The 15,296-nt window shown below is 38.2% G+C and overlaps 1 protein-coding gene across 2 annotated transcripts; it reads left to right on the forward strand.

Annotated features, from left to right (window-relative positions):
* The first annotated feature begins 311 nt into the window (after positions 1 to 311).
* LOC142357074 (tetratricopeptide repeat protein 21B-like) lies at positions 312 to 11,421 on the forward strand. 2 transcript variants are annotated; one of them, XM_075408792.1, is made up of 4 exons: positions 312 to 572; positions 1,727 to 5,562; positions 7,363 to 7,598; positions 11,160 to 11,421. In XM_075408792.1, the coding sequence occupies exons 1-3, from the start codon at positions 465 to 467 to the stop codon at positions 7,574 to 7,576; spliced, it is 4,158 nt and encodes a 1,385-aa protein (XP_075264907.1). In that variant the 5' UTR covers positions 312 to 464; the 3' UTR covers positions 7,577 to 7,598; positions 11,160 to 11,421. The 2 variants fall into 2 exon arrangements, with proteins under 2 accessions (XP_075264907.1, XP_075264905.1); XM_075408790.1 differs by lacking the exon at positions 11,160 to 11,421 and having other exon boundaries at positions 7,363 to 7,722.
* The last annotated feature ends 3,875 nt before the right edge of the window (positions 11,422 to 15,296 follow it).

Genomic DNA, 15,296 nt, shown 5'->3' on the forward strand with positions numbered 1-15,296 from the left:
AGTGGGTGTATATTATTTGCACCCCCCAAACGCACGTGCCATAATTTTACATGATAATTTGCTATGTTATGACACGTGCTCTGTAACTGGGGGTTGCATAACGTACTGGGGAGGGGCACAACATCTGCACTTGGCAGCTCGCATGCGACTGCCAAAACTGCAGAGAAAATGGATAATTTTCTAATTTGAATGTATGGGATAAATGCCCTTCAGCTTTGCTGTAAAGACGTTTCAACAACAACAACAAAGCCCTATTTTGTTTCGGCCTCCTCAGTGTTGCAGCCCCTACTTATAATTTATGGGTTGTTGTATAGCTCGTTACTATGTGCGCCTATAGGGCGTTAATGTTTTGTGACCAAAGTGGGAGGAGGGACAAAGATATCCAAAATTTGGTTCATAAACAAGTTTAAGTAACAGGCTCCCGAAAGTGTTAGGAGGCTTTATTTTCAGGATATTTTGTAAAAATGCAATTAAATCGAGGAGTTATAGAGATTGCTTCTTTTGAGCACATGGGAAGTGGACTAAAGCTACTCACGGACGTGGAGGAACAATCTGTTCTTTTCAAATGCCCTGTGAGCGACTGTTTCAATTACATTAATGTTTTTGGCGACAATAGTTTCAATAAACTGCTGTCAGGCAAGCCTCGATTTATTACGTGTTTGGCCCTCTACGTGTTATTCTTGAAGAAGGAGGGAAATACCAGTTGGTCAGACTGGTTGATGACTCTTCCTACCTCATTTGATAATATGTTTTTCACGATGACAGAAAATGTCATATCTTTGTTACCCGAGTGCTTGAAAAGTGAATGTATGACTATGGTCAATCGCTTGAATGAAGATTTCGTTGATGCACGAAACTGCTGCTCTATGAAGTTTGACTTTGAAGAATTCAAGTGGGCTTTTCAAGTCGCCCACACGAGATGTATCAAATGGCCATGCCCAATTGATAATAGAAATTTGAGCAATGATGATGATATTGATTACGCTTTGGTACCATTCGCTGACTTGTTTAATCATGATTCGTTTAATGAAGTAGTTGCCGATGTTAGTAATGGTGTGTTTACTATCAAGTCGATGAAAAAACAGATCAAAGGCAGTCAAGCTTTCATTAATTATGGAAAACATCCCAATGCTTACTTTCTATTACAGTATGGTTTTGTTCCGGATAATAACAAGCATGATTTTATCGAGTTTACATTAGATCAGTTTTTGTATTTGTCTCAGTACTCTGACAAAGATAAGTTAGAGTTAAAAAAATGCTTACAAAGAAAACCAGAGTTGTTTAGTGATGCTTACTTGTACGCTGATGGTGTTTCGACAAAGCTGATAAATTTGATCTATATTGTGATAGCCGAGGAAGAAATTTGGGACAAACTTTTGGAGAATATTGAATCCGAAATTATTCAACTCTCAGGAGACTACCACTTTGCTGCTTCGGGATTGTTTCAAATAGGACTTAAATTTGTAAAAGACTTCGTTGAAAATGACCGCAGTCAATTTCAAAAACGTTGCCGTGATGCTAAAATGAGTGACGAGTCATCTTTTGTTGTTTTGGTTATGAAGTTTTTTGCTAACTGGCTTTCTATTCTTAACAATGCATTATTAATGCTTTCATCGGGCAAAAATGTCCTTGATCTGAAAATTGAAAACATTGAATAAAAAAATTGACAAAGTTTTAAAGTATTCAGTTTTTAATTACTTGAACATCAGAACGTTGTACTTTTTAGGGTGCAATGGCGGCTACGGACTACAAAACTATATCAGAGCTGATTTATTTCGGTCGAATTGAGCATTATGGTCACATGAAGCACGTAGCAGATCATGCAATTGAAAAGTATGGACGTGACCCAATACTGGTGTTCTTCCGGGCATTTGCAAATCTTCTTGAGATCAACTTACAAGAAGCAATAAGAGATTTGGAATCAGTAAAGAGCGATGAAGCAGTGGAATTGTGCAGTCTTATGGCTTTGATTGTCGCCTATAAGGAACAGGCTCACGTGGATCGGGAGGCGGTGGCAGCGCTAGACGAGAAATTGAAGGAGCGTCGGAAAACTGCAGGAAATGAAGCGTTGAAATATGCTGCATGGTTCTTGGCTATATCTAGTCGACCAGATAAAGCGTTGCAATATGCTGACAGAATTATTAAGTTAGATTCGCAATCTTATGACGGTTACGTTTTAAGAGCTTGGCTCTATTTATTAGAAAGTCAGCTGCGAGTAGATAAAGCAGAGGAGTTAAGAAAGCGTGCACAAAGGGATCTCGAAACTGCACAGGAACTGCCACATGAAAGCTCCAATGAGCTGGAGTTGGTACTTGCTCGAAGTAAATACTTGGAGCTTTCCGGCGATTACCAGAAAGCAACTCAAGTGCTACTAACCCTTAGGCAGCCAAATTTTGTGCCCAAGCTGAACGAATTGATGAGACTTGAGCTTGCAATGGGAAAGTGGGAATCCGTGTACCAATCAGCGACTGAAATGATGAGCGAAGCACGTGATGCCGAATTGTTTGCATTAAACTACTCGATTCTCTACAAGATTGTGTATGAGGGCAGCTATACTGAAGCTAGCAATGAGTTGCGTCAGTTCTTTGATACGTTGCAACAGAAAGAGGCTCAAAACGTGAATCTGTACAAATTTTACTGTCGACTTTTTAGCACACTCTGTGGTCGTAACATGCTGATCTTGAGGCAAACAAATGCTACCATGCACTCAATTGTCACTTCCTTCGAGAAGAATTCAAGTAACCTTTTGGAGTACGGTAATCAGATGTTGATGGCGGCCCAGACTTCAGAGGACGTTGATGCGGCTTCAAAAGTGTTTGTGAAGGCGTTGGAATTAGATCCGGATAACAGTCGAGCCATGCTGGGCTTCAATCACTGCAAAGTTTTGCTGGGTAAAACCCGAGAGTTCGATAAAATTTACAGAGATCTAGAGCTACTGAAGGAAACTATGATTGCGACCGCTACCACGAGTGATGATCAAGGTCTAGTAGCTGAGACCATGTTCATACAAGCTCTGATTCTTCAGCATAAAAACAAATTTGACGACGTTGCAATGTTATTGAGGAAAGCGTTCGAATCCCACCAGCAATCTTTTGCTAAAGTTTCCGTCAGCTGTGAATACCTATGTGCTTTGAATATCGATCTTAGAATGCAAATTGTTAAATGCTTGACCAAAAATTTCCCGCCGGAACCAGTAATGCCTGGTCGACAGCCTCCAATGGCGATGACGTTTGCCAAGAATGTTTTGGATACTATCTCATCGGTGGTTCCTGGGCTGACTGAAGCCAAGTTTTACCAAGCAAAGATCAAATACTTGATGGGTGATTCTGATACGGCATGTAATATCTTGCAGGACTGCATTGATAGAACCAAAGAAGCTGATATGTCTGAAGCTGACATGTTGCTGGCCAGTATCTTGGTTGAAATGAGCCAAGTCTCTCGAGCCGAACAGTGCTTATCAACAGCACTGTCACTGAATTTCTCAATCAGATCTACCCCAGCTTACCATTTGGTCAAAGCCAAGATCCAAGCGAAGTCGAACCAGATGACAGAATGCAGGAAAACACTTGAAGCAGCAATTAATTTACCTGGAGTGCGCAAGACAACATCCAGACAGGGCTCAGCGGGAGGAAATGCTGTTGGGCTGAAAGAGTCAACAAACTTGGTTGCTGACTCGGATCGCTTGTCAATATTTTTGGAGCTAAGTGAAGCTCTTCGAGCTGAGAATAATATCCACGAGGCCACTAAAATTATGCAAGATGCGATCAATGAGTTCCGTGGAACCAGTGAAGAGTCCAGAGTTATGATTGCTAATGCAAATTTGGATCTTTCTCGTGGTGACATTGAATCTGCTCTTGCTAATCTGACCAAAATTGAGTCTGATAAGCCGTACTACATTAAAGCCAGAGAGAAGATGGCTGAAATATATTTGGAACATCGCAAAGACAAACGGTTGTATGCTAGATGCTACAAAGATCTCGTTGACAAACAACCAAATTGGAGGACTAAAATGCTGCTAGCTGATGCATACAGGAAAATTTTGGAATTTGAAAAAGCTGTCCCGGTATACAAAAGTGCGTATGAAGAAAACAGAAGTGATGCGCAAATGACGAAGAAGGTTGCCGATGCGTTTGTCAAGATGCATTTTTACGGTGAAGCTATTGATTACTACAAAAGCGCGTACAAAAAAGATTCGTCAATGAAGCATGACTTAGTGAGACTTCTTATTAGACTGCGTTACTATGACGAAGCACAGAAGATTCTGGACAGCTCAGAACCCCAAGAGCAAACGTACGATTTAACCAGGCTGATTGACAACACGAGATGTTTGATGGCGCGTGCAGAAATTTGCAACAGGAAGAAACAACTTGAGCAGTATGAAGTGAACTTGAAAAAAGCACAGGTACAGCAACGAGAAGTTTTGAGGCGTGTCAAAACAGAACAGCCTGAATTGAACGCCGAACAAATTGAGCTGGCTATAGAAATTGTGAACAAACTAGCAGAACTTGCGATTGATAAGGGGAACCTGGACGAAGCTATTGAATTGTATGAACGTGCTGCCAAATTTAAGGAGAAAACTGGTGACGTCAATTTAAGGATGAAAATAATCAAGCTCTATTTGCAGGCAGGTAACCTGGACGAATGTGAGACACAGTGTGTAAATGTAATTAAGCAGGATCTAGATAACAGGGAAGCAATGAAAATTATGGCAGAACTGATGTTGACTAAAAACAACTTGGAAGAGGCTTACAAATACTACACGAAACTACTGCAGCAGGTTCCCAACGACTTCCAGTCAATGTTGCAAGCCATAAGATGCTACAGATTCATGGGTGATCTGGACTCGGTTCCGAAGCTATTCGAAAGCGCAACAAAATTTGCCAGTAATTCTGAATTAGAACCGGGTTATATTTATTGCACTGGTTATTATGAACTCTTTCTAGGCAACGTCAATGTAGCCTTGAAAGAGTTCAATAAATGTAGGAAAGACAAATATTGGGGAACGCGAGCGTTGAAGTCTATGATCGAGATTTGCCTCAATCCTCACAACTCTGTCATGGGGACAATTGACGACCTCTCGGAGGAATCCGACGAAGAGATTGCTTCACTCGATGAGACAGATTCAAATGCCTTGAGAACAGCGGCGAAACTGCTTGCGGAGTTGAAAGCCACGAAAGATACTTCATCCGATTATGCAATTTTGGATGCGTATCTTTCATTGGCTACAAAGCATACGAGTAATATAAATGAAGCAATGTCCAAATTTAACAATCTCGTGTCTGTGAAACCAGTACCTGCATACCTTGGAATTGCAACTGGCTATCTTCTGAAAAAGGATAAAGAAGCCGCTAGAAACGTGCTGAAAAAGATAGTGCGTGATTCTACCTGGAACATCGAAGAGGCTGAGGAGTTTGAAAAGGCCTACCTCTTGTACACAGACAGGGCTCTTAGCGCGAGCAAATATGACATAGCTAACGAGACTCTTGCAATGTGTTTGAAGTACAACAAGTCATGCTTTCGTGCCTATGAGTACCAAGGTCTCATGTTCGAGAAGGAATCTAGGTAAGCTTTATTTGCTCTCAAACTAATTTTGTAAAATTCATGCTGGTCTTGTGCAATTTTTCGGTAGACTTTTTTGTCTAACGGATTTGTTTTTTTTTCGTCTAACCGTCTGATGAAACGGAACAAACAAAAAGGCCTGAAGGCATCAAGTCGCTGTTCAGTTCTCTTTGGTTTCACAAGTCATTAAGTATATGGTTCATTGCTGATGAGGCTAAATTAATGGTAAAAACAATTTTAGTGCTTAATTTTGGTCCCATTTTTGGACTTCTCTCTGTTGCATCGTTCGTGTTTTCAACACTAGGTAGAATCTTGGTATTTTTTGGACGGCAGTTTTTCGGCTATCGCCCTCATGACCAGGTGGCGGAAATTTACTTCAAAGTCAAGTTCATTGAATTGGTTTAATTTTTTTCAATTTGAGTAATTGACTTTATCGGGCTTTGATAATTGTATATCGGACTTTTAATACATTAATTTTAGTACGCTGTTATTTTATAGCCCACTGCCTGTTGTTTGAGAGCATTCATGTCAATCTTGTTGGTAATGTTTCATTGTAGACTCAGTCGCAACAGTAAATGCTCAAACTGCAAGTTTAAATAGTAAACTACCTGAAGCCGTACTCACAGGCTTTGTACTAGTTTTTAGATATTTAAATATTTGCTCAGTTCAGAGCATCACTCCTTAAAAATTGATGCTTTTAATCTAGAAGATCAAGATTTGCTTTTTACCCCCGTAAACAGCTAGCTTAGCGAAATCAACAGTAAGACAAAATGGATAAGTCAAGCGCTAGAGAAAACACGACAGAAAAATTGGTTTAGCAAATTATAATTTTAGTTTTAAAATTTTTCATAGGAAACTAAAAATAATTTATTTAATTGCTCTCGAACGAAGTTTGAAGCAATTATTTTAAACGTGTTGGTTTTTATGCAAAATTTTTGCTTGATACTTTTCGCTTGATAAATTTCACTTTTCGAGCGACTTGAACCCCCTGACTTTTTCGTTTTGTTCGATCTAAATTTCTCTCATTCTCAGGAGTGACCAGCTGAACTCAAGTGGCGGCAGTTCACCACTAAGCTCAAATGAAAAGCGCTCAAAAATTGGTGTTTTTTTCACTTAAATTTTATAAGTGGTATATAGTAACCTCCAATGACGTCATTTTAAGCCCCACGTAGTTAAATGTAATTACTCCAATCCCCACCCGACTGAAGCAGGCTGCAATAGATTTGACCGCCCAGTAGTCGTTCGAGACCAATTCTTCCGACGGTAGTTGGTTAGGTTTGACAATGAGAACATCAGATGTTATATTTACAAAGACACAACCGGAAACCTGAATATTTTGGTAAAAATGAATACATTTTATGTCCACTGCCCTATGACATGCCTTTTGATCCCCTAGCTTTAAAAAATGAGCCCATTTGGAAAAAGTCTGATGGCAAAAAGAAAACACTTTCATGACGCCATTAAGGGCTTCGCTCCGCTTCATTTCGGCTACCTTAAAAACCATTGATTTTTTTTAAAAAGAATTTTTTGGTTTTTACGTTATTGGGAGGTTATAGACCTATGCGCACTGACCTTGCTTTAGCTCTCACGCAAAAAGTTTAAATGTTATTTGTTTTTGTCTTTTATACAGATGTTTTTTGCTGTTTTATTTACATTAAGAATATTCAGATCAGAAATCTTTTCGACACATTTTTCACGTTGCGTGTTGAAGATTGTGTTGTGTACTCTGTACAAAAGATTTGATAGTTTTGTGATAAATTTGGTCTTAATTCTGAACTGCTGCTTATTTTGTACAATATTCAGGTATTCGGAAGCCGCAGAACGGTATGAAATGGCGTGGAAATATTGTTACCGGAACGATCCACAGATTGGATTCAAACTGGCATACAACTACCTCAAGATGAAGAGGTACATTGAGGCAATAGATGTGAGCCATGCAGTATTAGAGAAGAATCCGAACTACCCCAAGATCAGAAAAGAGATTCTGGATAAAGCTAGAAACAACTTCAGAGCTTAAACCTGCTTATTTTGATCATAGTGTAAGAATTTACCCTTTCATACATGTATAGAATGTAAATTGTACATAAACAACTGTATATCACATGCATCTGTAAATTATTGCATTTAGCGAATAAAAAGTTAATTGGCAATTTATGGAATGGGTTGAGCCTTTCGAGTTATAAGTGAGCTCATGCATGCGGTTATAGTCGGTTAAATTGAACGCATCTCAAGCTCGCTATAACTAAAACTAGATTAATGTATAATCTTGTATCTTTAAGAAAAGCTGGTATCAATATAGGCGCAACACGTGGTAATGAAAGAAATCACGGTATAGTTTGAATACCAATTAGAACACTCAAAGGGAGTTCTTCGAAATACACTTTACACTATAAAGTACTCAAAAATAGCTGACAAATGTCTTTACACGATACGATGACAGCTTACGAAAAACAAAAACTGGGCATTTTAATATTTAGCATTTGCAGTATTTCATTGTAGTTCATCCAAGATTTATGGCAAAATTTGTCTCGAATTTCGCTACACCGCATAACTCTAAAAGATTAAGATAAAGCAATGAATTTCGTAATCATGTTATCAACTTTTGCGCTCTTAATTTTTGCCAAATACCATTGAGACTTTTTTTAAGGACTTTCGTGTACTTTATAACGTAAAGTGGATTTTGAACTAGAGAATTAAGTATTTTAATTGGTGTCCGCTTAATGTCAACAAAAAAGTATTCGCCTGATCGAGTTTTCGCCTAATATTCTATGCCACCCCCCCCCCCCCCCTCAACTTGAGAGCAACACAAGCTTCACAGCGTTGAGCATTCATTGAAATTCAGTGTAGGCGTCAGAGCCGGAAAGTTTTGCGGTTCTAAGAAGCTAGAAGAATGTTCGTAGATTTAGCACTTCTTCCATAAACTCAGAAGTACGCTGCTCAATTAATGATATTGTTTTTTTGAAAGACGAGTTTTAAACGCAATTTTGAACTTTTCGATACCAGCTGCATTTCTGATATCGATGGACAATCAATTCCACAGTTTTCCACCTTGGTGACCACGGGAGTTTTGTCCATTTGCCGCGGAACTTCTCAGGGGGAACCAGTGTTGAGCCATCTAGTGATAATCTATCATTAATTCTGAGGTATTGGAGATAATTTGGCACTGTATCACAACCATTAATACATTAATTCTGTAGTACATTGGCAGTCAGTGCAATTCGTGGAGTTGAATCCATACAGCTACATGGGGCAAGCTTATAAATGAAACGGCGTGATTGATTTTGCTTTTTTTTGAAGTAGTGACAAGTTCCTTTTATTTAATCAACACCTGTTGCGATAGTAGCAGTTAAATATACTGCCAGTGTAATAAATTTTAATGCCCGATCGACATTGGAAAAACACTTCAGCATTAGACTACAAGTTTATCACACTCTTTTATCGCCACTGTTACTAAGTAGACAGCGGTGATAAAAGAGTGGTGATAAACTCGTAGTCTAATGATGGAAACAGTTTGTTAAACTTGTAGTCTAAAAAACAAACATGATCGCAACAGGTGTTGATTAAAAAAATTACCAAACGGTTGTTATCGCCCTCGAAGTTATCAAAACACCTCGGGTTCGCCTCAAAGTTTGATAACTTCTCGGTGGCGATAACAACCGTGTGGTAATATTCATTACTCCACAAGGCAAGTCATTACGAAACTCCCAATTTATTACTAATGAAGCAGCCACCAGGTCACTTCTGCTCGTGTAGTCAATGAATCTCCTGATAGATTTAAGCTTCCCCATAAAGAAGAAACAGTCATTTGCAACATTAGAAGCATGTTTATCAAACATAATTTTATCATCTGTGACAACTCCAAGGCATTTTAAATTACCACTCATTTTGATTTCAGTCGAACCAACTAGCAGACTTTTTTCTGCAACATTAGAAAAAGAACACTGAATTCAATCCATTATTGCTGTGCAAAAACAAATAAGTAGATTGCGCAAAACAAAATGGCAGTGCAAAGTATCAATAATAATAGCAATGTCATTACTGAAAAAAAATTTATTTATTCGAATTGGAACCCAAGAAAAGTTAGTTTTTAAACCTTACATGTTTCCAAGAAAAACAATCCGATAACTGCATGCAAGGGTCTCCTTTAAATTCCTCAAAAATATGATTAAAGATTTGTTTTTTGAAATTTTTTTATCTTCGTTTTTTTCTTAAGAGACAAGGTAAAGAATTTTCTAGTTTTGAGCTCTTGAATTTATAGCCCCAGTACTCGAGTCCAGCTCTTTCATTTTTGTTATATTTCCAGGTTTTAAGTTCACGGCCCCTGCTTTTATCCAATGCTGGTAGTTGGTTGGTTTTAATCTTCCAGATGTAATTAATTCGCTTTAATTTCAAAAATTAATGCATAGGTAGAATTTTATGCTTTAGTTTCAGATCTCTAGATGAATCAAACTTTTTTCTAAAGAAGCTAGCTTTAACTGCCCAATTAAGTTGTCTGTCCAGTGTTAGAACAAGATTTTGGTTGATAGACCGAATGATAGTTGCTGAATAATGTATGTGACTCAACACTAATGCGTTGAGAATGAGTTTTTTCATATTATCTGGAATTGTTCTTTTTATTGTATAAATAGTCTTAATACCGGCAGCCATTTTTTTAGTATGTGTTTTGTTTCTTCTTGGAAAGTTAATAATATATCAATGTAGACGCCTAAGTATTTGATCGCCTCTTTTTCATCATTGACTACATTGTCAACAACCATTTGTGTATTGGCAGTTCGTTTTGTTTTGCTAAAGACTATGAACTCTGTTTTAGAGGCATCGAGACTTAACTCATTTGATTGGAAAAAGGTAATTAACTTTTGTGTTTCCATTTCTAATTTTTTTTGCCATCTTCGATTGAGGTATTGGATGTGAGAACGATTGTGTCATCTGCATATTGAATAAGATCTGTTTCGTTGTCAAGGTATTTATGCATTTCATTTATGTAAAAATTGAACAGCAGTGGACCAAGGACCGTTCCTTGAGGAACTCCTCTTGTGAGTTCAACTGGATCCGATAGAATGTTTTGTATTTTTACTTGCTGCTCGCGATGAGACGGAAAATTTTTGATTAATAGCCTAGACGATGTATTAAAACCTAACATATCTAATTTTTATTCAAGAATTTTGTGGTTTATAGAATCAAAAGCCTTGGATAAATCCAGTAGGGCAGCAGATACATATTTACTGTTATCAGTTTCTGATCGTATAAACTCAGTACAGTACGTGATTGCATCTGTGGTTGAAAATCTTTTTCTAAATCCATATTGCGTTTTGGTGATCAGCTTTTCACTCCAGTAGTGTGAGGATTTATTATAATTAATACACACACATTAGTGTGAGGATTTATTATAATTAATAATGACTTCTGTTTTGATTTCATTAACTTTCACCCGCAGCCGTGAACTAATTCGAAATATCCTCCAGGAGGTGTTCGACTGTTTCCGAGTTATTATCTTCAAACAACGCGCATTCTTAGTAAACGAGTCATTCGCATAGACTTGTCTATGCATTTTTTTCAGCAGTCTCGCTCAGGTTCGAGAAACTGTTAAAATGTGGTTATAGGATGGAACCTTGGGACACTTGCGTATTCAAACACAGGTGTTGAGATTGACTGTTCGAAAGCGACACATTGGTTTCTACCTGAGAGATATGAACCGAGTCAATGGTGTACAAGTCCAACTGCCAGAATCTGATGTCATATAGTTTACAGCTCAATGATTAAGAGTATCAACAGCTGCTTGTAGGTCCAGCGCCGCTGTTGCTGTCTATTTGCCAGTGCTTTTCTCATTTCTAATGTATTTCACAGCAGACCAGTTTCAGTATAATGGTAGCTTCGATATGTTTATCGTTATTCATCGAGAAGTTCAAAATTTGTTAAAGTACGCTCATTACTGATTGTACAATGTGTTCTAAAACTTTTGATAGGAACATCAAATAGCTCAATGGTCGATAATTCAAAAGGCTTCGGTGTCAAGAACATCATTTTTAAGCTTGAGAATTATGATCTTCGAAGGCTTCAGGAAAAACACCGTCTCAGGGATTTTATAATTTGTCTTTGCTGGAAGTAAACATTGGATTTGCTTTTTGCTACGTGATGATGAAAATGCGCCTGTTTCACAGTTTGTTGATGCTTCTGTATCAAATGCATCTTATTAATTGCTCTCAAACGAAGTTTGTAGCAATTATATTAGTCCTGTCGGTCTTTTTTATGCGATTTTTCGCTTGAGCGATTTTTCGTCTGACGCTTTTTACTTTTCGTCCTCAAAAACGGGAAAAAGAGGTAGCGCCCAGCGGGCATTAAGTGCTCTTAGAGCCTTTCAGCTCAAACTGTTTTGAAGACTTTTACTTGTGGTGTGAAAGGTGGTTCTAGAGGTCGAAGACACCCCATTGTTGACCCCCCAGCTATTGCCCCCACCGCGCTGTTGCCCACCCCCCCCCCCCCCCTCATCAACCCCCGGTGCAGCCCAACCCCCTCCCCGTGGCTACTGACGAACAACCGATCGCTAAAAACACAAACTTTTATACTAATTTACACAATTTATATATATATATATATATATATATATATATATATATAATAGAATGCTGTTCAAGATTTCAACACCACAAATTTTTTTTTACAAAACTTGCAATTTTTTAAAAATTTTGACATTTATTGTCATCATTCAGGTTTTTCAGCCTAACAGGAAATCTCCGTTAGGGTTTGATAATAAGTTACTGGAAAATTTTTCTTGGCCATGGATTAGTTTATTATGATAAATTTTATTATCACAAATTTAAGCAGTTTTTTTATGCAACCTGCAATTTTAAGTTTTTAAATTTTGTGTCATTTTTTAGGTTTCTCCAGCCTTAAGAGCCACATAACCGCCTCTTGTGTTTTGATTATGGGTTACTGCATAGCTTCTAGTTATTTAATGGAATGTTTTTCAAGATTTTAATATCAGCAATGTTTAAAACTTTGCAATTTTTTAAGTTTTTTGAGTCTTTTTGAATTTTTTATATATTTTTCCGGCACCAGGGTTCTAGGGACCTCCTCCAAAGTTTGATGATAAGCTGTCACATAGTTTCTTGAGTTATTAGATGGGTTATTTAGTCCTGGTTATCAATATTTAATGACTCCAGCTTTAGCATTTTTTTGATAAAATTTAGTTATTATGAGAAAAATTTTTGGAAAATTATTATCATGTTCCAAGTTACGGATCTTTATGAGCCAGTGAAACTATTAAAAAATATTGAAATAGGAATCCTGGATAGTCTCTTGAGACAATGAAATGGTTTTGAAGATTTTAATATCTTGAATTTTAGCAAGATTTTGTTAAAATTTGCTATTGTTTTCAAAACGAAGCTTTTCAAGTCTTGGAGGTGGGTTACTTGACATAACTCCAGAGACAAAAATTAATTTTGAACATTTTCACTGTGAAATCTGGAAGCTTTTCTTTCAAATTTTGCAATATTTTGCAAATTTTTAATTTATCAGTTTTTAGTTGATTTGTTTACTAACAAGGAAGGAAAACTAAAAGTTGCAGTCGAATCAAGCTAAAGCTATCCTCACTAAACCGTGGCTAGCTACTGACGAAACCAACCGCTCGCCGGTCGTTTGAGAGCAATTGGCCCCACGTTAGTCGGTTCTTCTTTCTTCTTCTAGGCGTTCGCCGTTCATGCGGCATGCCCTCCAGTCGCGCTCGATCATTTCCTCACATGACGGGCAAAGTTTGATGCTGACTTGTACTCGTTACAGTATTCGCACCATTTCGGTGGCTCGATAACTGTTTTGGTTGTTCTGGGAATCCTTGGGTTGCATTTTTTAATGTGATTCTGGTAGTTGCTGAGCATCTTGAAAGTTGAGTCACATTTTTCGCAAGAGAACACCGTCTTCGTCTGCTCGTGGATCCTCTTTACTTGGCATTTTAGCCCTGCTGCAGTCTTGCATACTAGTCCACATTCGTCGCATTCTAGGCTTGGGGTTGGTTGTTTTTCATTCCTTTCCCTCTTGTCCGCGAATCTGAACTTGTTTGCTGTTTTGCGTTCCCAGTCCTCCAAGTGCTGCATTCGTTTCCTGACCATAGCTTTCCATTGTTTCCTGTCCTGTGCCCACTTGTGTGCTTGTCTCCAGTCAATGCCAGCTTCTGTCAACAGTTTCCTCCAGTAAAAAAGCGTCTTCCTTTTCTTTCCTGGGGTTTTAGGAAGTCCTTCGAGGCTTCCCAGCCATCCCATGACAGCAATTTTCACAGGACGTTCGTCTGACATTCGGAGGATATGACCAATTCTCTCAAGAGTCCTTTTCTCGATCTTCCATCTTAAACTCTTGACCCCGAGAATATTCCTCACGTCTTGCATGTTCTTTCCTTCTGCTTCCATTTGTATGAGCGGTGGTGCCTTGTTGTTGCTCCACACTGAGCGGTAACACTTGTCGATCCAACTCTGTATGTTTGTTATTTCCGTAATCTTCGTAAATTCTTCTAGTCTCAAAGGATTTTATTTGATCTACTTTTTTAACTTCGATGAACTTCGCTGAACTATTCTCGTGGAGTCTTTTTGGGGTCTGCTAGAATATTATTGAACTGTGATCATTAGTGAACAGTGTATATCACTACAAAGATCCTTCCAGTTGAGTGATTTCCGATTTCTATTGGGAATACGCTTTGTGTTCCTCAACTTCTCTGATGGAATGTTGAGGGTAATAAATTTATGATCACTGAGCTGTGTCCCGGTTATATTCAAGTCTGATATCAATAGCATATGAGTTGAGTTGAGGCCACACATGTGACGAAATGATAAGCAACTAAATTCACTCCACAGAATGTGCTTTCAGTTTTTGAAGTATGATCAATTGTTTGCAATCGAGTACCTCCGGAAAAATACAGAAAATCTATCAGAGAGCTCCGGATACGAAACGGATGTTGATTATAGCAAACGTTCTATGTTGGATAAAATATTAATTAAAAATGTGACAGAAGTTTGTGATCCAAAACGCTTCATTTAAGCTTATCAGTTAATACTAAGTTAAACGCACGCAAACTTTGCTCACGTTTGTGCCCCCCCCCCCCCCCCCAGCAGCTTAAAGCGTCCTTATTTTTTGCACCCCCAAAATGCACCTGTCATACTCACACATTAATCTACTATGTAATGACACTTGCTCTGTATCTGGGGTGCATAGCATACTTGGGGGTGGGGGGGGGGCACAAATGGAAATGATAACTCGCAGCAACGAGATAAGCAAATTGGTTCTAAGACTTTTCCCTTTACCCTCCAATTAAGAATCAAGATAATGCTCTTTTATCAACTCCAATCACAATCGAGTATTGTTTTCAATTGCTCTAGCTTTCATCTCTGTTTCTTCAAATTATTTTGAGTAAAAATTTATTCGCTGCTACACTCAAGCAAACCTGAAAGACCCTTTTACAGTGAAAAACTAGGGAGATGTGTGGTCTGTAATTACGGAAAACTGGTTAGATCTGTTTTTGCTGGCGAGGTGGTTGTTGGTGAGATGGTGATGAATAGTAACGGAAAATTTGTCTCTTCCTAGGCACGAAAAAGATTCTGTGACTCACGATAATGTCTGAGTTAGAGTCTGGATAGTCATTAACATGCTGTTGATCGACTGCCATTTTTACCTCTGTTGTGGTTATTTTAATAGTATCATAATTGAGAACAAATAAGTGTAAAATTCACTAATTTTACCAACCTAAGTGCTGGTAT

Source organism: Convolutriloba macropyga, chromosome 2, assembly GCF_964194025.1.
Source record: "Convolutriloba macropyga chromosome 2, txConMacr16.3, whole genome shotgun sequence".
Lineage (NCBI taxonomy): Eukaryota > Metazoa > Xenacoelomorpha > Acoela > Convolutidae > Convolutriloba > Convolutriloba macropyga.

Bases quoted from the DNA above. Each gene is read 5' to 3' on its own strand.
- LOC142357074 (XM_075408792.1), top strand. From the start codon at position 465: ATGCAATTAAATCGAGGAGTTATAGAGATTGCTTCTTTTGAGCACATG. The intron at 573-1,726 runs GTGAGCGACTGT...TGTACTTTTTAG, and splicing joins CTGTTCTTTTCAAATGCCCT to GGTGCAATGGCGGCTACGGA. The intron at 5,563-7,362 runs GTAAGCTTTATT...TACAATATTCAG, and splicing joins ATGTTCGAGAAGGAATCTAG to GTATTCGGAAGCCGCAGAAC.